Source organism: Corvus kubaryi, unplaced genomic scaffold (genome assembly GCF_017639235.1).
Source record: "Corvus kubaryi isolate FWS band 111438036 unplaced genomic scaffold, C.kubaryi_AGA036_p1.0 37397, whole genome shotgun sequence".
NCBI lineage: Eukaryota > Metazoa > Chordata > Aves > Passeriformes > Corvidae > Corvus > Corvus kubaryi.
In genome coordinates, this window is record NW_024581136.1 from 11090281 (window position 1) to 11115358 (window position 25078).

The 25078-nt window shown below is 44.7% G+C and overlaps 1 protein-coding gene across 7 annotated transcripts in view; it reads right to left on the bottom strand.

Annotated features, from left to right (window-relative positions):
• Positions 1 to 25078, bottom strand: part of LOC121671299 (LIM domain containing preferred translocation partner in lipoma) — a 333806-nt gene that overhangs the window by 159945 nt on the left and 148783 nt on the right. For all 7 annotated transcript variants that reach the window (XM_042042722.1, XM_042042721.1, XM_042042717.1 and 4 more), the window contains one exon: positions 6264 to 6386. In XM_042042722.1, the coding sequence (XP_041898656.1) occupies positions 6264 to 6386 (123 nt within the window). The remainder of the gene's footprint in view (positions 1 to 6263; positions 6387 to 25078) is intronic.

Consider the following 25078-nt stretch of genomic DNA (forward strand, 5'->3'; position numbering starts at 1 on the left):
CACTCTGCCTTTGGAGAGGAGAACAGCAGGAGGAAGGGTTTCTGGATGTAGAGGCTTTGCATTTCGAGTGCTGGAAGGAAACTACTGAAATTGCTCCAGATGGGACGCTTCCTTTCCTACTTTCAGTAATCCACACGGATTTTCCAGAGAGCACAAAGCCAGCTTGCTGCAGCCAGAAGCAGGAGCACAGTTCTCAGAGGTGATTCCATCTTCAGAACAGCCCATGCAATTCCTGATGCCCACGACTATGGCAAAAGGGTCACAGCCCACTGAGAACAGCCATAGGCCAGCACCCTGCAGTGAGCCTACACGAGCCCTCTGATGCTGCTACAAGGGCTGGAGCTCACCAGCTCAATGCCAGCCTGGGCACACTGCTGTGAGCCACTGTCATCCCTCTGTGTCCACATGAGCCATCCAAGTCAGCAAAATGGCAGCAATCACAGCCTTCAGGAAAAGCATTGTGTAGAACAAAAAGTCTGCAGTAGCTGGATTGTCCTACTCCAAGGTCATCAACCCTTTAGGATGGACAGTGGAAGCCTCTCAGTTTCAGCAGATGAGCTTATTTCCAACAAGCCCCTCTGTCCTACAACAAAGAGATTCAAAAGCCTACAAAACCTGAAACACACAGACCTCAAGAGAACAAATACAAAGAGCCCTTTGCAACTGGGAAAGCATTGCCTGGATACTGTTGCTGTGCTGCTGGACACTGAAGACTAGCAAAACTGTGCAGAAGCCCAGCAGTTAGATGTGCTCAGACCAGCAGAATGAGGCCAGAAAACTTTTATTTACCTCAAATATCGTATGTGAAGATGGCAGAAGCTATCTATTTCAGCCCAAACTGAACATCTGAAAAAGCCATATCCCCCTGAGTCCAATAACTGAGGAACCATAAAACTCTGTCACGTAAATGCTACAGGAGGGAGGAATTCATTCTGAACCCACCAAATCAATCTCAATTTGCTTGTACCCCTAAATTTTCTTTCTTAAAAGAAATAAATATCTTCCTGACAACAACTGGGGTTCTGTAAAATACCCTGTGGACTGCACTTCCAAAATCTTTTTGGTGCAAACCAACCTAAGCAGCCAGGCTCAGTCAAAGACCAGGAACAATAAAACCAACTCTGAGCCTGGACTAGCAAATTTGCACAGGCTGTTTTGAGTCCAGATTCAATGGTCTGTTTTTCACAGAGCCTCACAGCCCAAACCAAGAGCAATCATAAGGATCTTTCTCAAAGCTGGGGGAATGTGCTTCCCCTTGCTGGGTAGGAAGCTTTAATCATGGTTGGAGACACAGCTCTGCATAAACCAAGATAAAACACCCGCACTCTCAGTTGTGCGTTCCTGACGCAGCTATAAGCGGGGCACTAAAATTAGAAATTCACATGGAAAAGACCTCCTAGGAGTCTTCAGCACTCAAGATTTTGCCTTGTTTTCTGGTTTGCCATCGTACAGCTGAAACTGTTCAATCCTGTCCCACCACTCGGCAAGAAAATACGTCCATTGCCTTTCACTGGTTTTATTATCCCCAAATGGTTGTCAAAAGAAGTGATGGAATAAGCAGCTCTGTCAAACATTTAAATCCCTTTAAAATTTCAGTCATTACAAGACATTATTTCCCAGTATGCTTGAAACTTAATGAAAACGTATCACTGATTTTTTAATTTAATTTTCTTTACATTTTTATTGTTCTGTATCTCACACTGAGAATGAGCCTCTTTTCCTTCAAAACACTGCTCACTTTGGCTTAAAGTGTTGGATAATGACATATGTCTAGTACTGGGGGCAAGGACACAGAGGCAGGGACACAGGCATGAATCCTTAGATATCTTGCCTAACTCTGCCTTCATGTTCCCCACCTGTTTGCACAACCACATCACCTAAAGGCCTTCAGCCCAGACCAAGGCTGCCACACACATGGGGAGTAAGACGCAAATCACATTGAAGAGGCTGCCAAGCTACAAGGACAGAAGAGACTCTGAGAGGAGAGGAGGAAAGGGGAAACACTACATTCAAGGTCATTTAGCACAGCAGTGGTTGCTGGGAATGGAACAGGTGTCCAGAGTGCCAGCCCAGTTCCCTCCAGATCAAGCTGCCTATGAGAGCAGTACACAAGCAGATTTCATCTTGACTGTGGTGCATGGTCAAGCAAGATTTTTCTGCTATTTAAATACTTCACAAATATTGGCCACAGAGCATTTGCTTTTAGAAAAAGCTTAAATACCATCAGACCAGGTACATCTTATTAGGTACACCTCCCAAAAAGTGCTATTTTGCCAACAGACATTCTGTTGGAAATTTGGGATAAAAGTCAAGAGTTTCAGAAGGTAGGTGTCCAATTCCAGACACAGCAATCAGCATTCAATGCATAATTCACAGCAGGGACAAAAAATCCTGAGCCTACGTGTGCTGCTATTTCCAGTATTTCATTTTCACAGTCCCTGCTGGAAGCCCTTTCTCCAGAGTCACAAAGTTTTCTTGTTTTTTAGAAAATGCTAACATTTATTTTATGGGCTGAAATTTGGCATGTTTGCTTTGGGGGTTTTTTTGGTTAAGGTCTTGCTGCACTAATCTCTTACGCAAGGACTTAAACAGAACAGGTAAAAACTGGGGAAAATACCCTTTAATAGAGGAGTCAGATGACCACAGCATTCACTAGGCCTCTAACTTAGGGGGTTCACATAATTTATGACTAATCCCTGCTCCCATCCGTGGAAATTATGCACCTAATATCTTGTCTTTTACTAATAAAAGACACAGTGGGTTCTCCGCCTCTGAACTTTCCAATAAGTTACTGCAATTTAGAAGGTGTGGTATGTACACAGAAGCACACTGCAGCTACACAAGAGGAGCTCTGTACTTTACTCATCACATAAGTACTTCCAAACTTCACCAAACAGGAGGAAAACATTAATTAGATTTTTTTTCATAATGCATCTGCAGTTCTTCCAAGAATACCTGAAGCAAGCTAAACCTCATATGCCACTGCAGTCATGGCAATTTTGAGAATATGTTGGTCATCTTGTCCATCTCAATTTACTGTACCAGAGGGCTGGAACTGGTCACGCTGGTGAAGGTCACACAGATCCTTTCTAAGACTTCAGCTCTAGCTGAATTCTTTAAATACACCACCTCACATGACAGAAAACATCCTTAGATGCTGCTGTGTTGAGGCTAAAGATGATGACTTTGTCTTGTTATTTTCTGTGCTTTTAGATACATGCAATTTTGAAAGGAAAAAGCTTACATTTTAATCACTTCTGACTGCTTCTGTGATTCAGTCAGAGAGACACTCACTTGCAAGATATGGACTCAGCCCAGGTCACCTTTGCTTTCCTACTCAGCTGCAGGACCACAAGGTATGCCAGGACAGCACTGCTGACCACAGGTGTCCAAACTCTCTCTCCTTATCTTCTATTAATGGTGGTCAGTTTCAGCTCATGGCAGTGTCCTTGTCATCTGCCCAGCACACAAAAAATATTACCAGAGTGACACCCAGGTAAGCTATGCAGGGATGGTGCAGAGATTCATACTCATCTATGCCCTCAACAGCAAGGGCTAAGGAACATTGTCTGGGGTTGATGTTGGCCCAGCCCTTCTGAGAAACATTACATCCCTCTGTGTCAGAGGCACCTCCTGGTGCAGTGGGTGTCTTTGCAATCTTGAACTTGTACCAAGGATCAAAAGAGCTTCCCTTTGTATGGATTTATGCCAGTGGGCAGCGTATGTTAAATAAAATGCTTGTTGTTACCCTGCCATCACTCCTACTCTGCTGGGAGAGGACTATGTTACGATTTATCTTGCGTTGCTTTAAAACTGTCTTGAAGATAATATAATAAAGAAACTTAACAATAAAATTTCTCTTATTCCAGAATAGGAGTATCCCCAAGGGCAAGATATTCCTATAAAATTATTGTAATGCTTTAACCACGTAAGCACAACTGAAAGCATCTTCTCTGAAAACAAGTCGTAGCTCTTTTTTCCTATCTGCAGCCATTATCCTGATAAATTTGGGAAGGTCAGCTAAGGTGTAATCCAATAAATGTGCTGATGTTCTGAGTAAGTACCTTACAATTTGCAGCCTAATCTATTATCCTACTATAAGACCATCAAATGACTCACCAGTTTTAATACTTAGTAGAGATCAAACAAAGGAAAATATCAAAGCTTTACATTCTAGTTCCACCTTTCAAGGACTCATTTGAGTACTCTTTTAATTACAGCAGATGATACATCCAACTCTGGCATTTCCTAACAGCTCTAGTTAGTAGTTGCTGTAGCTGTTTTCACAGAACATCATTATGTTAACCAAGAGATCCTGAAAAATCAGATAGACCGAACAAATCAAGTTGGGATTTGATCCCAGAGATGGAGTTCAGCTTCTTCTGCCCACCAGCTCACACACAGTGTGTTGTGCACCTGGGAGCCTTACCATCCAGGTGCTCCTAGGTGCAGGGGCAAGTTTGCAGAGCCCCCACCTGAGTTGTGGCATTAAGCTATGGGAACAAGCATGTGTATGAATGGGAATGAGCACGTCATCTTGGAGGGTGATGAATTTCAGAGGTCAGATCAAGTCCTAGACTTGGGCTTTGACTTCAAATACTCAAGAAACCTGAAGAAGTTTGCATTTGAATGCTGTGATTTTTAATTTTTTCTTTTAATGGTAAAGGCGCAAAACAAAAGTGAAAAAACAACCTATTCACAGAACCCCAGATCTCAAAGGAAGAAATATCAGGAAACAGTCAGCAACACGGTCAGCAAACTGCAGATGCTCTATGAAGTGGGTACATAAGTTAGATGTCCCTAATAAAGATGTTGGAGCTGACTGTGGGCGTTGCTGAGGAAAATGGGGAGCACGAATCTCTTTCGCCCAACTTTTGCAGCATTTTGACTCTATAAGCATTCCCCAGTAACAGTGTGCACTGGTGTGTTTGGCCCATGCAAACAAACTGAACACGGGTTATTCACCACAGTGCCTGAGCAGAACTCGTCTCATTTATTGCAACAACAAAAAACCCACTGGGAAAAGGGCTGAATTGTATTTGGTTTACATTGTTGCTCTTTTTGACTGACTCACCCCAACTAGTGCCTTTTTCAAGGACAAGTCTGTAAGTTTATGCAATAACTGTGCACATGCTACTAAAATGAAAGATGAGTTTATAGGGAGGTCCCTGCAGAAAGGACGGAAAATCAGAGCCTCTGTGTTCAGGGGGACACTTTCAGAAGAGCACAAATCTGATTTCATTCTGCTTTTACTCCATTTGCAGACTTGAACAAGAGCAAATCTAAACAGACTCCGGTCACTACTTTGGTTCTGCTCCAAAAATATCACTTCTCAGTTACTTAGAAGAAATATGGCAATGAAAACAACCAAAAAAGACACAAACCAAAGAGAAGGCTTGTATGGATAGTGGGTGTGTACCTATTGCTCACTTATCCCGTTGATACTTTTGACTTTCGGGGCTTTACTAAGAGAAATACAGCATACATATAGCTGCATACATCCTACAGACCCACACACATGTAAGAAATGAGACCAGTCATGAGACTAGGAAGGAAAGACAAGGCACAAACATATCTATATCTAGGATGATTTTATAAGATCTCAAGAACTGCCCTTTATAAAGTGCCACCGGGGTGTCACCACTTCCTCTGATAAAATAGATGACATCTCACCAGAACTTAAATAGCTCCACTCAAGCACTACCTAGATGAGTGACAAAAATTAGCCAAGTCCCTGTCACCCCTGCAGTCCTTGTCTAGACACAGCAGAGAAGTGTGAATTCCAGTCTGCCTTGCTGGGCTACAGCCACCCTGACAGCTGAGCTCCAATCCAAGCCACTTCACGAGATGCGGATATCTGGATCCTTCTGGCAGCACGACAGACAAAAGTTAACAGAACAGAAAACCAGCAAGAAAATAAAAGCACAAAAGTGCTTGTGAAGTGAGCAAGTTTTAATTCACAAGTCATTGTTGGTTGAAAGTTGAGGCGAATGAAATGCCATTTTTTGAGAGTATTTTTCTAACAATCTCCATGGCAATCTGACAATCGGGATCAGAGGCCCTTTGCTCAGAGATGCAGCAGCTTTTGAGCTGGTGCCCCCTCAGAGCAGCTGCACCCTTCTCCCCATTGACAGCCACATCTGGATGCTATCAGGAGGAACTGGCACGCCTGCTCACAACAAATACCAAGCACTTAGCAAATTGACTCCAGAAGTCGATGCTGGCCCCTTTCCCACTCTGTGTTTATGCAACGTGCCACTAACCTGTTGAGTCCGAGGTTTGTACGGAGAGCTGCTCTCTAGGTCGGCCAGGATGCTGGTCAGAGAGTCGATTTCGGCATCTAAACTGGACCGCCTCTCCTCAAGTGTCTTGCCACCAGGATTCACCTTAAAGAAGAAAGAGAAGTTCCAGTTATTCAAAGTACTTGGCCTGGCACATGGTTTCTTACTGTCCTCACGGAGCTGCACCCATGCCCAGCAATAACTCTCGGGTTGCAGGCGCAAACATGCTCAAATGCTATAGCTCCCTCCAGAACTGACAGCACGCCTCCATCTCACAGGAATTCATGCTGCTTTGGGGCCTTTCTTCACTTATTTGTCACAAGGGTCCCATTGTGTTAAATTGACTTGGAGGACTAGCAATTCAGCAATCCACTTTGGAGGTGAAGAGTCACACCATCCCCACACCGTAAGATGGAGAAGATGTGTTTTAGAAGGATACTTGTCTGGGAAAACAGAGCTGAGGACAGGCTTGGAGCACCTGGATCCTGATAGCATCTCTTCTGCCATGTCCTCATCCCAGGCAAAGCATGAACAGAACAGAGCTACAAGCCACAGCAGCCAGTGACTGGCCACGTGCACCTATTCTTATTTTAAATCAATTCTTGGTAGGTGTACCTGTCTGATTCAACACTTCTTCACAAATTCCATCAGAAAAATGAGCTCCTTCAAGGAGGAGTGAAAAAGTTCAATCCATTTCTAGCAGATTGAAGGTGAAGGGTGTGATTTGCAACAAGAAGTCACAAAATAACATAAGTAAGGTCCTTGTGGAAAGGCTTTTAAGCAGGAAAGCTCACGCCCAGAGAAAATGCCAACATGCGGCCAGAACCCTTTCTAATTCAACACATTTTGCTTTCTTTCTGTTTTCAAAACCGCCCAGTCCCATTTGTACCCAGGCTGGTAGGGACGCTCACTTGGAAGGGTAGGGATGATGAATTTTCACCTCCACATCACCCACCTCAAAAAGTAAAAACCAGAACTCAGCAGCACAGCAGAGCATGTGACCTCCAAGCCACTGTTCAAGGGCAGCACTGCAATCCCCGCTACAATAAGCATTTTAAAAGAGGACTCATTCACATGCTTTGTTTTTGATAAATCAACCTAGTCCAAAACCTCTGGAAGGACCTCGGTGCTGTACAGCCCAACCCAACAGCAGGACCTCTCAACAGGGCACAGAGGAAGGTAAAGGCAGGAAGCATCTTCCTCCTCAACATTTTCAGTGCTTTGGGAATTAGGCAGCTCTACTAGGAGCAGGAAATTTAAGAAAACCAGCTGAGGATCTCTGCCATGTGCAAAGTAGGTACCAGGGGCAAGCCCCACTGAGCCAGCCCACCATCAGGGCATGCACAGAAACCAAAGTTCTTGAGTCAAGTGAAATATTACACTGAAAGTCTTCTCTAAACTTGAGTTATTTTTCTTCTGTTCTTCCATGTCTTACTTATCTGCAAATCCCCCGGACAAGAAAGGGTCTCTCCATATACAAGCAACCACAGAGCTCAATGCAGAAGAGTTCATTCAGAGCTTGATGAGGTCAATAATAAAAATACTAAAGAATTACCTAACAACTCACCTAATTTCAACTGCAAAGACTGTTCAGACCATACCAGCACCTTCCCACAGACAATCCAGCTCTGTTTGCCTTCACTCTCACCAAGTTACTTCAATTTTCCAAGCCAAAAATTTGCCATTTTCTTTGGCTCACTGGCTGTTGCAGATAGTTCTTATTTAAATTTCATTTTAGGAGCAGTCAATCATTACCTGTTTTAAAGAATTCCCCAGTCATCAATCTGACACATAAATGGCAAGTTGGTCAAAGAAAGACAGGCTATGCAAAGTAAGGCAGCCTCTGATCTGCCAAACTTATACGTGCTGAGGCATTCATTAGTTCCTAATGATTATTAAATCTTATTGGATTACAATAAATTTGGCTTGACTAACAAGAAAATGGAAGTTCCAGTGTGGTTTATGGAAGAACACACCATTTAAAAGGCTGAGAGTCAGGTTAGAAAATACTTACAAACTCAACTCTCGCCTATTTTTACTATAGAGCCAAAGTCTTTCCATCCAAACTATTGTTTTAAATATTTTTTACAGGAATTAGCCCAGACCATTACTCCTGGCTAACTGCAGGCACCTGGATTTTTAAATCTGCAGAAGTACAACTTCTTTTCCACTTCATGGCTCTTGTTCAGTTTTTCTCCATCTTCCAGTTGTTGGCCTGTAACTGCCACAGGCTTCTCAGACAGAAAATCTGTGACTGCTCCACTCCAGAGAATTGTGAAGTTAAACAGCCAAAAGTCAGCCTGGAAAGGAGAGGGGAGATGCAAAGGGCATCCAAGGCCCCAACATGTGAGGTGATAAATCAAGCCACTGGCAGATCCAGGAATAACACTGGAGTCCACACAGGACCTGCTTGGTACCCTGACCCTGGAGAGAAGGGATGGTGGTAGATGAGAAGATCAGCCAATTTCATTTCTGCTTCTTAGCATTTCTGGGCCATATTATTCCCAGGTTCTCACTCCCCAGAACAATTAAGCAACAGCTGACTAGCAAATGCTGCAGAACAAGTTATAAGGTTGTAAAAGTTAAATGTCCTTAGGAAACCTAGAAAAACAAAATAAAATAGCGTAGAAGCATCTCTATTGATTCTGGACTCTGATTTATTTATTCAATTAAAACACAATCAGCATAGATTAAGAGCCCAACTCCACAAATGCAGGAGCATAATGCAGTGCAACAGTGCCAACGAATGACACTACTGATGTGCACCAGGGCCTACTGGGGCAGGAACAGACTTTAAAGACATTTTAGAAATGGTAATCCTCACACAGACAGGTTTCTGCTTGCTTTTTCTTCCCCATCCCCACAAATCTTGAATTTTCTCTCTCCCCACAGTGTTCCATATTCAACGGAAGGATTTGCTGCATGGGCAAACTGGAGCACTTGCAACACCAGCTTTAGCAAGAGAGGGTTAAGTTATTCCTCTTCCCATGCACTTTGTCATGACGTTGCTATTAAAGTTTTATGATATTGTTCTGGAACAAAACCCAAGCTCAGGTCCCAAGGCACAACAGGTTCACACAGACGCGGCTCTGGTCCGAGGAGCCCAGGCTGGTTAAGCTCAGAGCCCCGCAGATACGAACACCGGAACCAGAGGGAACTGCTAATTCTATTTCTGTCTGGATTTATGGCATTGTTGCAGACATGTGCACCCCCTCTTCCAGCCAGCAGAATATGGAAAAATGGGTTTAAAAAGGAAAAGGATGCTATCTTTGGCTCAGCCAACGTGAGTTCGACAAAAAGCAAACGTAAGCCAACCCAGTCCAACAAATTACTCATGCCAGAGACTATCCACTCACGTGAACTTCTACAACGCCTACACTCCTGTCCCCTGGCTCAGTCTCTGCTGTGAGTTAAAAGAGAGAAAAACAGCAGAGAGCTTCTTCACTGCTTGGCTTGTTTGTCTGCCCCTGAATTTCTGGTGTCTAGCTCAGAGCAGCTCTGATGGTAATCCACTCCCAAGCCCCATTAACCCACTCTGCTCTGGCAGAAATTTGCTTTACTTTTGCTAATCCTACAAGCCAACAGCAGTCAGTGCCACAGGTCCCCCCGCACCACTCTAAGGAACATTCATTACAGAACATGCAGTGCAGAGGTCAACACAGGGTCTCAAATTTTGCCTCACTGTGCCAAAAGGGTGGTAAGACTATTCACCAAGTTAAAAGACGTGAAAAGCACAATGATTTCCCTAGATGTCACCTCTTCCTACAACCCTAGACCAACTTCTCTTATCATATTTTGCAGCTTTCAGCAGAGAAACAATAACGTCTCTCATTTAACCAAGCCAGCTCCTTGCAGTGGGCTCAAAAAGAAGAATCTGGTTCCCAGATGTCCTCCCTAGCTCCTGCTCCAAATTCCTTTCCCTACCCAGGCCCAGCCATCTCTCTTTTATTCTGTTTTCCCCTCTCCATGCCCTGTTTGCTGCCCTGAAGGGCTGTAGCTCAGGCCAGGCATTAGCCCCTGGGATGAGAGATGCAATGTGGGCTGCCAGGTTGGCCTCTGAACCAAATCACAGATGCCAGGTGGTGTTGCTTTGTCAGGGAAACATGGAGGGTGGCTTTGCAGCAGTGACCTGCTGACATGTGCAGCAGGTTACAAGTAACTCCAGAGCCCCAGTGTATATTTTCTACCAACACAAGGCAATGGCCAAACCCCTGAATACTTTGGGAGCATCAAGACTTTGCTCAGTGCAGTGCCATTTTCCAGCATCAATATCCACCATCTCTCCATCCACCCCAAAAGTCTTGTCTAACAGAGGTTGAGCTCAGCACATGTGCATGTTTCCTGAGCGCTGTGGCCAGCTCATCCTCTGAACTGTGTCCCAGGAATGTGAGCTGTCGTTAGTGGGAAATGTAGTGCTGGTTTATCTGTGCAGACACATCCAAGACAGCAGAGCTGCAGCTAAACACACAACCTTCCTTGTAGCATCAGCTCGCTCCACACGCCGTGCTATCACAGGTCACTGATAACCTCCTAACTCACAAGTGAAAGACTGCAGATGACCACCATGGATATTAGGAAAGGTCACAGCTAATGACTTAGAACAAAGCTGGGGGCCCACAGTGCCTCCTGCTCCTGTTACATTGGTTTAACTGGGAGCCTGAGGTGCTTGGGAGCTCTCTTTGAGCTGTAACACATCAACACCTCTTGCATTTTGCATTTACACATCCAAGAACAGGGAAAAGCAGGAAAGCCTTCTGGGGCAAAGGAAGGATTAAGGTAACAAGAGGAGAAAGTGGAATTTAGGCAAATCAGGAGTTGGGAGCAAGTAGACTGTACAAAAGGACTTCTGCCCTGACAGACCTTACTGTCTTTTCCTCCAGCAAAAGCCAGTGAGCCACAGATGCAGTGGTAGAGCTGATAAATTCAGTGCCCACTGGCTGCTTCCACCAGGCTGCACCCATGGCAGCCACCCAGCACGCTCTGCAGGCTGTCGTAATTCTGGGACAGGCACTGAGGTGGTGGGAAGAGCAAATAAAACAGGAGTGAGCCTCTCCTTAAGCTCCATGGCCTTGGGCACTGGGCTTAGACAGAGATGCATCCTTAGAAGGATGCGGCTCTTATTTCCTGTTTTAGCTGGGGACAGGTGAGGGACAGAAAAGTGTTTGATTTCAATGGTATCCACTGTACTTACAAGAAGAGACTGTGATAAATGCTAGCCAGGGAGAAGAAAGGAAGTGATTCAGTCTTGCTATACTTCAGGCCAGGGGTTGTGTTTAGTTTTTCCTTTTTTTTCCTTTCTTTGCACTTTCTCTAGCAATATCACTGCCAGAGGCAAGGTGCTTTTCAGACACACACCCCTGCTACCTCGTCTCTTATTCATTCTTCTTTCCAAGGTCACAAAAACCATCTAAAGCCCCAAAAGACATTGCAGTGGCAAAAAAGATGCATACTGGAGGTCATCTATCAGGAATATGAAGCACCCTTAAGATTGCTGTGTCTATTCTACCCTAAGCCTGCAGAAAAGTGTAAGCATTTTCTTTCAAATTCCCTAATGTAAATTTAAACAGTCCCAAGAGGCTGCCCCCCCCACGCACACACATGGAGACAAGAGCTGACTACAGCACTCAGGGCAAGGGGGGTCTGCAATGCTTGATTGATGCCTAATCTCCATTCCAGGCACCAAGGAGGGCTGGAAAAGAAGTCGTACCCTTTAAAAACAGAAAGATTGAGTCTTTTGAAACAAATCTGAAATGATGGAAGATTTCAGCAGATGTGACCACAGTGATTTCACCAGATGTGATTGTATCAAGGATCTAATAGAAAAGAACTTCCCTGCTGTTCCATCAGGCTGAAGCCAGGCCTGAAATATCCTTTTTAGTCTTTTGATGACATCAAGGATAAAAGCCAAAGGGAAGCTAGGTTTTGATTTATTTTTTCCCCTTGCTCTTTCTTTTCTTTCAGGCACAGAATAGTTTTACCTGGTTTGTGTTGCTGCATATTAGCAGGACCAAAGGAAAACACTTCAAAAGTTTAAAGAGGGCTGTTCAAAGGCACCATTTGGTGTCTCTCAGACACCACTGTCATTTAACTGAGCAATGTTTCTTTAGCTCCAGCCACTTTTGAGGATTTCACTGTAGGAAGCAGGCTGGGCCTACCTGGAACAGGGCTTAAATGGGGTAGCAGTGATCATCTACTAAATGCCAGCCTATATGGCCCCCAAAAGGGCCAATAAATGTGCCAAACATCTTCCCTTGGCAAAGCTCATACCAGCAGCTGTGCCACAGCAAACTGCAGGAGGCACAGTGGGGTGAAAGGAGCTGCGCTCAGCCATACCTACAGTGATTATTCTGGGGTAGCCATGGTCCCACATTCAATTTTTCCACTCATGGAAAACACAAACAGCATTGGGCATCCAGATGGAACTCATTTCTGAAGCAACAAGGTGTGGTAAAGAACTGCAGGGGCTTTCAGCTGGGGCAAACAAACAAGCAGATGAAGGAAAGTTATTTGTTAAGCATTGCTAGGAGACACCTTGCAAAACCTTAACAACTGACTGAAAAACTCACTGTGGTGTAGGAAGCTTATGAAAAGGACAAATAATAAAAACATTTTAAAAAAGAAAAATATAGAGAAAGCAGATAACAGAAGAAAGCATGAAACTAGAAAGCACCAGTCTCAAAACAAAGAAAAGGGGGTAGGTGTTTTGTCACACAACACTCTGCTAAGCTGCAGAGCTACTTCTGCTGCAAGACACTGTGGTTGCTATGAGTTTACATGGATTTCAAAAGCAGCAGGAGAAACACATGGAAGAAAACTCCAAGATACATAATAAAAAAAAAAATGTTCTGTGCATCCCTTTTACATTTTTCTCTGGTCACTAGTGATTGATTTGGCTCTAGAGACATTCATATGAAGTCTCCACTTGCCTTTTCTATCCACCTGCTGACACCTGCTAGGAGTCACCTCTGCTGGTGGGTACATTCCAGACTCTGTAGGTAAATATCTGACCACAGCCCTAGGTGCCAGGGTTTGGACCAACACCTGGAAGCCCATTTCTTCCTTTCTTTTAGCAGACACAACCGAAATCACAGCCAACTGCACTCAGCCTCCTGGGACGCACAGATGAAAGAAAACAAAGACTTTGCTGCAGTTATGAATCTGTATGATAATAAAGATTTATATTTCCCTAGAGATCAGTGTGACAGGCACTGCTCACATACAATACCCAGGAAACATCCTTATCCCAAGGAACTTACTGTCAATGGGATACCAGCTCTGGGAAGGGAATGCAGATAGAGGGGTGGGAGCGAGGTGCTGAAAATTGGAGATACAACCAAGCTTCTCCAGGCCACCAGATGAAGACACTAATCCACTGGGCCAAGTCAGCTCCTTAAAGGACATTTCATCCTCTGTAATTGCCATCCAAGACCTGACAAAACATGCCAGAAGACAACAAACCCCTGTCCAAGCCATCCAAGCTCCAGCTGCAATTTCGTTGCAGAATGGCCCCAATTTCACATGACCAGAAGGCTGGATTTGAGCCACTGCCGTGACGAGCAACTGGACTGAGGGCCAGTGGGGCCCATGGTCATCTTCAATCACTGTTTTAATAAGCTGTTGTTCTCTGCTTATGCTGACCAGGGCCCCAGTCCCAACACCAGCACCTTGGTGGGGGCAGGATGCCACCAGTGTGGATGAGCAGTAGAGTAATCCAGGACTACATTCCCTTCCAGCAGCTCCTGCCCCTAACACTGGAGGGAAGGTTTTGCCACAAACACCCATGGTTAGCCCAGAATTCTCAAGAGGATTTGGCCATGGTTATTAGATGAACAAGCAGAAATAAAAAAAGGATGGAAGTGCATCGTAGAAGTCTAGCCAACAGGATCCATGGCCTGGGGCACACTCTGCTGAAACCCTGGATCAAACAGCAGCAGTGGATAACTGGTTGATTTGATGGGACATGGACAACAGACCACGAGAAGATCTGCAACACTCCCTGTCCCTCTGCCACCTCTGAGGACAACAGAAGGCAATTATGGAACAGAAACAAAGAAGATACAGCAAATAGCACTCAGCAAGATCCTCCTTGCAGCCCAGGAGTGCACTTCTAGGTGCCCTGAAACTGCAGATGCCAACACAGAGGTCCTGTGCTGTCAGGTCCCCTCAGCTCCATCTGCTCTGCCTCAGAATGGTGTTACCCAGCTCCCTGCTGCATCACAGGCTGACACCCCCACCTCAGGCATTTAAACCTGCACCCAGCTTTTGTGGGTTTCCCACTGCTGTGTTTTGCTCATGGAATGAGGTCCTGGAAATGTTGAGGTTGGCTAAATGGGGCTTTTAAAAGCGCAGTGCTTCTCTAAGCCTCTACACTGAAAACCAGCACAATGACAAATGCCTTTCTGTTGACCAGAGGATCTTCACATTGTGGGCCAGAGAGTACGTGGGGAAAGGCACCATGATCCTCAGCACATGAAAGCAACAGGATGGATTTGATAAGGAACAGTCAGGGGAGGAAGAGAGAGGAGTCGTCCCATGAGCCTACATCTGCCAGAGCAGCAGACCTGACAGTCCTGAGAGTTTACTTAACGTGTCTGATCAAAAGCTTTGGGAGTCTTGTCTGTGCTAAGTGCTACCAGATGCAAAATCAGCAGCAAGATGAGAAGTGTATTAATAAACTAAGGAGGCACATAAAGTTATTTGAAAACTGAATGGGGAAGGTGGGGAGAGAAGGGGGAGAATAAAACCAGTTTATTTTTCCATTAAGGCAATTTAATATTCTCCGGGTGGAGTTACAATTACTCGTCCTTGGGAATTTAATTGAATTTGTGAAACATTCCTGTCCATCAGCAGAATACACAATAAGAACTGGGCTATATAATTTTTTCTTTACACTTTGGTCAGGACAGCACTACTTGTCTGTCCACAGGGCAAGAACAGCTGGCCATGAAATATTTTTGACCCAGCACAACTTTCACTGACTTTAACTAACTTTATAGCAGCAGGGAATATATCCCTTTTCCTTTAATTAATGCAATTACATTAGGACTTGTTATTGACAATTATGGTGACTGTTAAAAGTTTCCCCTTTCTTTGCGCACTCCCAACTTAAAATCTGCTCCAATATCGTTACAAATTAGTGTTTAATTAGCCATCAAGCAGAGCTGATGTTCCCCACAGAGTATTGCTGCTTACAGAAAAACTGAGAAATAGGAGAACACAGCGGATATTTCATCATCTGCCTCCAAGGGGAACCATAACCAAAGAGCAGCCAATTACCCCAATACAGCAGCAAAGTTTAATCAATGTAGAAACCAAACAGCTCATTAAGTGTCCACTGCAATAATGGAAGACCTTCCCACTGACTCATATGACATGAATGTTACATTTTTAAAAGATGCAATGTGATGTCAAAGAGCAGAAACTCCCTTCATCTTCACATCTTGGCCAAGTGGCGATCTTCATCTTTCCTCTTCTGGCATAAGAAAAGAGGTAAGAGGTGGATGCCTCAGACAGCACGGGATGTGTCTGACAAGCCACGAATTACACACACCTGTGCACAAGGCAATCTGCCACACCCAGCCCCACGACACTGGATTTATATCCCAGAGGGGAAAACCACACCAAACACCATCTCCTGCCAGGCACAAGGGAAGCACAGAGCTGAAGGTGATTTTACTTCTTTCAACACTTGGGGTGAGTCTGGCACATATTGTGTCCAGTATGGGAGGCAGCAGTTTAGGAACTTGAGACGCCCCAAAAAAGCAGAAAACAGTTGAAAAGGAGACATGTAGAGAGCTCGCTCTGTTTCACCTACAAAGGAGATTGAGTAGCTCAATAGCAATATCTAAAGAGCTTCACAAAATGAAAATGCTAGATACCACAAAACTGTCCAATCTAGCAAAACAGAAAAACACAGCAGTCAGGAAGCCAAAGGTAAGGAAATTCCATTTAAAAATACAGAGATTTATGTGTAATACCGCAGGCAATTGAATGTTAAAACAAACTTCCAAGATTTCTCCACCTCTTGATGTCTGCGGATCAAGGCTGGATGCCTTTGGTCTCCCTGGGTGACCAGGCAATGCTTTGTGATCCACAATAGGCAGAAGGGGACAGCTGACAACTTAATGGCTCTGCCTGGCCCTCACCTCGACAGAGGTGAGAAAGAAACAGCTCTGCCACTCCATAAAGATCTATTGACATCACTTTGTGTTTGCACCACTTTAACTGGAAATTAAATTTACATGAACAAACTCTATCCCACACAAGACTGCATATTGTGACAGCTAAATAAAAAGCTTTTTAAAAGGCACACGTCTCAGGCAATTTAAATCAAAAAAGATAGGTTTTGTTAAAGCTACCAATTTCAGAAAATTAAGGTTGACTAAAACTGTTTTTAAAAACTCCTTCTGGAATTTAATCACATATTGGAAACCCATATGCAGCTGTTTGTGTCACCTGCAAAAAGACTGTATAAAACATAAGCATATGCTTAATTTTACACGTGTGCTTAAGTTCTATCAACTTTAATGAAGTTTAAGCACACAGCCAAGCTTCTCTGAATTTGAGAAAGCATTCCTGAGCATGGGCTGTGAAGCTATTAGGAAATCACCAATGAGAAAAAAAGTAAAATTAAAACTGGCTGGTCAATTTTCACAGCCTGAGTAAGCACTCGGTCCAGAAATTAAACATGTAACTTACTTCTGAGTTTGTTTGCTTGTTTTGCTGTAATAGGAAGGGGTGAGTGCCAGAATATTTGCAAGGATTCCCAGTGAATCTGGCAAAATGTCAGCAAAATGGATGTATAAAACTACATGAAAGTCAATGGCTTGGGTTTAGCTTCTGAGGAAATTAATCATGTTAAAAATCTACTATATGTCTCAAAGCTGAGAACAAGAAAACCTGGACTCTGCCTCAGTCTATACATTTTTGGGGTGGTCAGTGGCTGCAGGCCATGGGGAAGGCAGGCCTCAGCTGGGCAAACCCCACAGCCTGATTCACTGAAGAAGGTTCTTGCCTTCAAGAAATTTGCAATCTCCTTTTCCAAACCATTAGGCCCACTTCTACATTTCCTTCAAGGCTGCCACCTGTGTGTCTGGTATTGGATCTGGCTGGCTGACCATGGGGTTTTATTTCTTTTTTAACAACAACTGCCTTGTTTGGACACCCTACGTTCTACACCTCTCCTAAGTGGGAACCTCAGCTGAAGAAAAGGGACCCAAATCACACAGAAAGCTGAACAATGGATAATTTGTGCTGCCCTAAGATGGAATCCACAGTGTGCAGATCCCTCCTGGGCGAGCTCCAAAGTTTAATTTGATACTGTCCACATGCAGATAAATGAACGTAAAGTGCTGTCTTTCAATTAGAATCCATGCATCAGAAAAGGTGGTGCCCTCAGCACACATTAGCCTTCAGGAAAACAGCTTTTAACTGTATCTCTGCTTGGGGCCAACACAGCCACAGAAACCAAACTTCTGCACTGAAAATGTGTTCCTTACCTAAGTGTCTTAAAGAGGCTCACCCGACCTCAGAACTGACCACTCGCTGCTCCCTGAGGGCAGCCCTACCACCACCGTGGGACACCCGGGTATCTGCAGACCTGGGCAGTGGCATCCCTTAGGAACACACAGAGAGGAGGACTGCAGGGCTGAACTGGAGGAATTTGCAGAGCCAGAGACAGGGGGAGGAAGGGGAGAACAACTCAGGAACTGAAGAGGAAGGCCAGACCTTTAACGTGACAAGACATGAGACTGTTTCCATGGCAAAAGAGAGATGTGGGGATGAGGAGATGGAGAGGGAAGGAGTTGTACCTCAGGACTGTTGAATGAAAGGAGTTTGTAAAGCACCTTTGTCACTTACTGGCTTCAGCAACACTTGAGAGTTGCTACAGCTTTTCCAAACATTTATATTTTACTTCTCTCACCATTAAAACCAATATTAAAACCACCCCATGATGTTTTCCAGATGCTCTTCCTTACCTGTTGTGTGTTAAAGCTAATCAACATCCTGCATTTTAATCAGCAAACCAAACTGAAAAATACAATTGTGGAGAATGGTCCTTCAAAGATGGAGTTTTATGGTAGCAAACACTTAAAATCATGTCTGGAACAAATTCCTTCAGCTCTGGCTGCAACACTTCTCACTGGTATTTCTACCACCTTGCAGCTTGCTCAGCCACTGTGGCACACACTCCTCACAGAGGCAACATTTTCTAACAACAAAACCACCCTTCATGGCAGCTGAAGCTGTTTTTCACCAGCAATGGAAGCTGAAAAACAGAGACAGGAACCTGCATTTCAGCCACTTCCATTCTTGGAAATTAGATGCTTTCACAACTTCTCCATATCCACATCTCATTGCTGCCAGATAAAATTTTCATCAAAATAGGATGAAGTTTGCCCTACTCTTTGAAAAACTCCAGGGCTCTAAGACTGAATTTAGGCCACAACTGGATTCTTCAATCAGAGCTCTATTTCCTTTCATCTTGTTTGGCCAAAGCTCTTTTCTACACTGCACAGCATCATAATACTTAAAGCACCAAACCCAAGGTGGGAATCTGACTCTGCTCTGTCACATTCCAGACTACCACCATGCCCAAGATGCATGGAAAGACTTTGACTTTCTAAACCACATCTTCCAATCCCAGCCAGCTTCACAGAAAAGGCACAATAATTTGTCTGCTGCAGTTTTTAGCATTCCTTCCTGTTACTGACAGTCTGTTTGTTTTATTCTTGCTGCTGCATTATAGCTCCCTAATGCAACACAGGCTACCCAGGACCTGAGACAAGAACAACCCATCTTGCAAGAGAATTTTCCTAGGACCTGCTAATCCAACAGCAGACTTGAATAGCACTCAGAAATGAGAAGAACAGAAACTTCTGCATTGGTCATGTTACTTCACTCTGTCCCATCATGCCGCTCATCTGCTTTGATAGGAGAATTCCCACATCTTCATTATCTTTTTATTTTCCCTCTGTTTCAATAATTCTATGTCGGATACAATGAGGTATTTGCTTGGGTTTTGTCTCTCACCGCCCAAGCTCTGACGGAACAAAATTGCCTGCCTTCTCTGCAGGCTCTCCATGCCTCCATTATTACTTTCCACATTCATGTCTCTGTTATCCATGGGTATAATCCAGGTTACAGATAACCTCTCTGCAGGTGGCAGCTGTGGCTGACTCCAGCATTTGCAGTGTGACAGTGTCCCACAGAGATGTGTCCACAGGACCAAGGAGATGTCCACCCGGGCTTGATCCTTGGGCACAGCACTGGGGGAGCACAGCCTGCTGTTGGACCCAAGCTGGCACATGTACTGTGTCTTAACCTGGGATGGATTTACCTTGATCAGCTCTGACCATCATAAGCAGCAACATTTCTGACCTTTCTGTTTCCTCTCACAACTTTTTTGAAGGTCCCATATCTTTATTTCACACGATTTGTACCACACTTTTGCTTTCTTCTGTTCCTTCACCTCATCACCTGCTGTATGGAAGATTATCAAAAGCTGCCCTGTTTCATCTCTGAAAGGATCTCCCAGCCTCAGCCACAGAGCTCTCCTCCCAAAGAAGGCACAAGTGTGCAGGTCCTGGCACATCCTGTGTGCTGGGTGACTGTATTAAACAATAACATAACAAATACATTAAATTACACAGTAATAAGCATGATGAAAATAATGAGCACAGTTAACTGTTTGGGTCCTTGCTTACTTTGTAGTCCTTGCTGAGAGGTTCAGCTATTAAAGGCTGTGCTGCATTTTAACATTGCCAAGATATTAATAGCCAGGCAGGGAGATGAATGGCAGGCTTGCACTGCACAATTAAAACTTTTCCAGTTTACCCTTTCAGTAAAATTTGTGGTTTATAATAAGCATCTTTGTCTATTCTGAAGAGAGTAAGGATTGGAAAGTTACATGGATGGGAACAGAGGTTCATTAAAGATTTAAAATAGAATGTGGTTTGGCATTGTAAAATAAACATGCATATAAGATGGGATGCATCAAGAGCTGCCTAAAGGAAGTGCTCAGTGTTCCTTTTCTCTTGTGATCCTGGATCTACTGGTCATGCTACCCACAAAAAAGGGATAAAAAAGCAGCAGGGATAAAATGTGCATGCTTTTCCCCAATAATGTGAAGGTCTGCTCTACGTTCCCACTCATGATTCATTCCTTGTACATGTATCTATAGGGTGTAAATATATAAATATATACACATATAAGAAATGCGTGCATTTTATCTCTCATGCATCCCAATATTAATCAACATATACAGATGTTATATGACTGATTTTTCTCACCCTGGATCCTAGAAACCCCGACTATAGAGCAAGCACATATTATAGAGCAAACCTGTAGAGACCCAGTGAGCATTTAAACATTCAGAGAACATACATGGTATTTGTTTAAGTCTAACTTAGAGCACAGCATATTCCTGTTTCTCAAACACATGAGGAAGGCAGGAAGGAAACAGAAGAAAAGCATTCCTGCAAAGCCAAGGTTTGAGTAAGAGGGTTAACATTACCAGGTAATTTATTTATACTGTTGGAAACAGCTTCAATTTAGATAAAAGGCAGATGCTTATCACGTGGATTTTAATAAATCAGGTTAAAAGTCACAGAAATCTGCAAAAGCTGGATCTTGAATGGCAAGCAATGCATACAGACTGTGGCTTTATTTACAGTTTTTGGGAGCTACTGGTCCCTCCTGGAGTCAGGCGGCTCCACCAGCAGCGAGAGCTGCCCTGTGGTACCAACATTCCTCACCAGCAAGCACCTACAGCCAGGCCAATAATCCTGATGATTAACAAAATCTAGCACTAGAGGGAGGCTGAACACATGTTCTGATCTCTGTGGCCTTTTCAGCTTCTCCAGACATTAAAAGACAGGTGATTTAAAGCAAACCCAGCACCAACAGGCAGAGCCCAGCCTCTGAACAGGATATGAGCTATTTAAGGCAGCAACCCCCCCGGCAAAATTCATGCTCTTTCCTCCCTGGCTATTTGCCAAGATGTGCACCCAAAATTAAGAAATAAATTTAAAAAATAAAAAACAAACAAAACCAACAATTCCTCTGTTCTGGCTGTTCCTTCAGCCAGTGAGTCAGCGCCCACAGAGGCACCGCCACCGCTGCTCGCGGGGAGCAGAGTCAGACAGCGAAACACCTGGCAGCCTCTTCCCTAACAAGGATGAGGCTCTTGCTTCTCGCAGCTATCAACACATTCCCACATTCCCACCTTCTCCCCGGCGTGAGCACTCAGGAGAAGTGAGACAGGTCTCCTCGGAACAGCCTCGCAGAGCAAGGCGCACACGCCTCCAGAATGCGCTTCAGCTTTTCTCCGTCCAAAATTCCTTGGCAATAGGAATTTGAGCCCTTTGGCTGATTTTCTGCACATCATAACAGGACGGTACGACCTGTGAGTTCAGCAGCTCTGAATGTGGGAATAGTTCCCTGCCCATGTAGCTGCAACCCTCCCCTCTGAGCATAGATGTTTATAACAAGAACTGGTATATTAAAATTCTTAATATTGCACTTTATGCAACTGTTCAAAGTTGGATTGTTTCTTCACTTTAACCACCAACGTAAAGCCACTTCTTCACATTCGCTTTGATACATCCCAAGTTCTTCCCGCATTCAGGCACTGACGGTGTTTAGTCATTAATTGGCAGTTATTACAGTAATGAGGCCTGCTGAGTAGCAGGCAGAATTGTGATGGGATGCAGGAGATCTTGGTCTTATTTTTAGCCTGCTACTGGTCAGCCTGGTGATCTAGGCAAAGCACTTTCCCTGCTCCACCTTCCTTATCAGGAAGAGAGTGGTATTTCTTTTGTAAAGTGTTTTGTGGCCTGTCAATAGAAAACACACTGATAACAGCTGGGGCTTGCTGGGAAAGAGGTGCCATCCCAGCTCAACACAATCCTCTCCTTCCCATGCGGTGGTAGCGTCTCAGATCCCAAAAGAAAATCAGACCCATCTGCAGATGCAGCACGTGCAGGTAATTAGTAGAGATCTGTAAATGGACGTTTTCCCAAGGTGGCCCTTGACAAGATGGTGGCTGAGGGTCACATCTGCTTTGAGCCACCCAGGTCCTGGCCCAGCATGAAATGCTGGGCTCTGACCCTCTCCTTTAAAGAGAATTGGTCATTTCAAAGCCAGTAGCTTTGACTCCCGAGACAGCCTTCCCAAGGACATGGCATGGGGCAAGGACTGGCTTTTCACACAGCTGTGCAGTTCTCATCCCTGCACAGCCCTGCCTGGCAAGAAGGAAGAAATTGCCAGAGCCATGAGTGAGGGTCCCTCTCTGAGAGAAAACAGGGTACTTGAGAGGTGGCTGATGAGAGTTTTTCACTTTTGCTTTCCCTGGCCTGGGCAGAATGCCTGTTTTGAAACTAGAAGGCAAAAGCATAATAAAAATCTGCCTCCCTCCCTCCCAGATCTATCTATTTCCCTTTGACAAACAGTGATTTCATTTTTCTTCCCGTCCAGAATTTTTTTTTCTTTCTCTTTTAAACTGAGCCCAGGCCAACGTGGCAAAAGGCTCTTCGCTCATGTCCTTATTTGTCAAACACGCCATTGCCGCGCCCTCACCACCATTCTGGGAAGAAGTCCTCGCCTTCCCCAGCTGCAGCCAAAGGGGAACTTCCCAACACAACTCTTCCCCAGCCCAAACACACTCCTTTAAAAATAAATATTTCCTTTTCTTTCCTTTTTTCTCTAAAAAAAGGCCTTCCAGTTAATAAGAAAAGAGTTTAAATTTCCTTCCCCCTTCCTCCCCACAGCCCTTCTGTGAATCCGAATATGACGGATCTAGATGGGAAAACAGAAATCACAAGAAAATGCCAGATCTATCACAAAGGTATTTCATGACCAGCCCTCCTCTAATTTCTGTCAGAGCATAAGTCAGATACTAAAGTACCTTTTTGGATCTGATCCTAAGTGGCCAGTTCCCCTGTCCAAATAGAGATCCAGAGATAAACAGCTCTATGAAAACTGGGTATTATTATTTTAACTGCTGCTTTTAAGCTGCAACTTCAACTGTAATAAGCTGTGCAGCTTTCAGCCCTCTGGTAACAGTAACACACAAACTGGTAATAAACTAAACATTTATCATGCTGTCTTCATCAACTTAACACCTAGTATAAAAAGCTGTACCTGGAGCCCCACAGCACACATATCTCATAACCTGTCATCAGCACTGTGCCATCCAGAGAGAAATTTCTGATGTAAAATGGCTGATTTGACAGAACGGATGAATTTCAAACTCTGGAGTAGATCTGGAAGTCTCTCACCAGGTCCACGGGGGCCAAACACTCCAGACAGCAGCCTCAGGTCGGGTCAGCGCTCAGGAACTGGGTCTGCTGCTCCAGCACTTACATTTAGCAGTAGGGAAACTGAGGCATGGAAATTAAGCGGTCTGGCATTGGAGAGCAAAATCAGCCTCTTGGAGTCCAATACAACACATGTTCATGAGATCCTTGATTTCAGACAACCATGTCCTCCTCACAGCAGAAGGAACACAGTCACCATTAGTTCTGCCCCTTTAGCATAAGAATGTCTGCCCAGAGATGTGAAAAATTACTGTGTTCGATGCACAAAGGCATTGAGCAGCTTTCTCCAGCACCGCCTGCCCTTTTCCTCCTCTCTTGGGCTTTACAACTTGCTTCAGCATGACTTTTGCTGTTCCTGAAAGATAAGGAGGTGATCTTGCAACACAAACCCCTGCTGGCTCCTGACTTTAGCCCTGACTTCTGTCTGCTCCTGATCTCCAACAGAAAATGGAAGGGAAAAGGAAGGGGAATAGTTGACCACAGAGCACAGATTAAAGGCAGGGAGCTGTGTTTGCTGCATAAGAGTATGTTTGGAGTGGTGACAGGCAGGACTGCTTGGGTACACCTGGTAGGCTCACCTTCCTCTGAGCAGGATCCCATGCAAAGGAATCCTGCTCTAACCAAGCTCTTGCTAAAACCCAACACTGAACACAGCTCCAGCCCCATTTTCCCAAAGCCAGAGAGAAAGGGTGTGACAAATAGCAATTCCATGAGCTCAGAGGGAAGAGTTGTCCTGCTGAGTGGTTCTACCAAGGGGCACATCCCAGTGACAGCCTTGAGTGGCTCAGGGACACTTTTGAAGCCATAGCAGGAGCAAGCTCCTTTCAATAAAAATGCAAGGTCCCCTCCTTGGGTGACCTGGGAAGGGGAAAGCCTGACCCTGAGGAATCCTGTGAGGCACCACGAGCCCTTCCTGCTACCCAGGCTCCTGTGCAGGCATCATGCAGGCAGTGCCCTGCCTCTGCCAGGAGCCTGCTGCTCCACGGCTTCCCAGGGCGCTCTGGAAGCTCCCCTGCTCCCACGGGGGCCACTCTTCTCACAGAGATAAAAGACAGAACAACACTTGCTGGGGAATTACTTCATCCCCCCAAGGCTGGGAAAAGCCATGCTCTGCACTTGGCAATGTCCCTGACGGCTGCAGCCTTTCCTGGCAAGGGAGAACACAATCCCCCTTAACCCCTTCCTGCTCAAAGGCTGCTCCAACACTGAGCCCATTTCAGGAAAGGCTGAGGCTTTGCCATATCATCTGAACATCTCACCACAGGCAAGAGACCCCAGTAAGCCCGTGAGGGAGGGGAATGTTTTGTTTTTACCAAGGCACAAAGTAGATGAATTGACTCCACAGCTGGTGAGAGGGTCAGGAACTAAGTCAGGTCCTTTGAATCCTGTTTAATGCCTGCCTGCTGGCCTATTCTCATGGTCAAATCCACCAAGGGATACAGGACTGCCACAATCTTTCAGGGCCATCGAGGTCAGCCC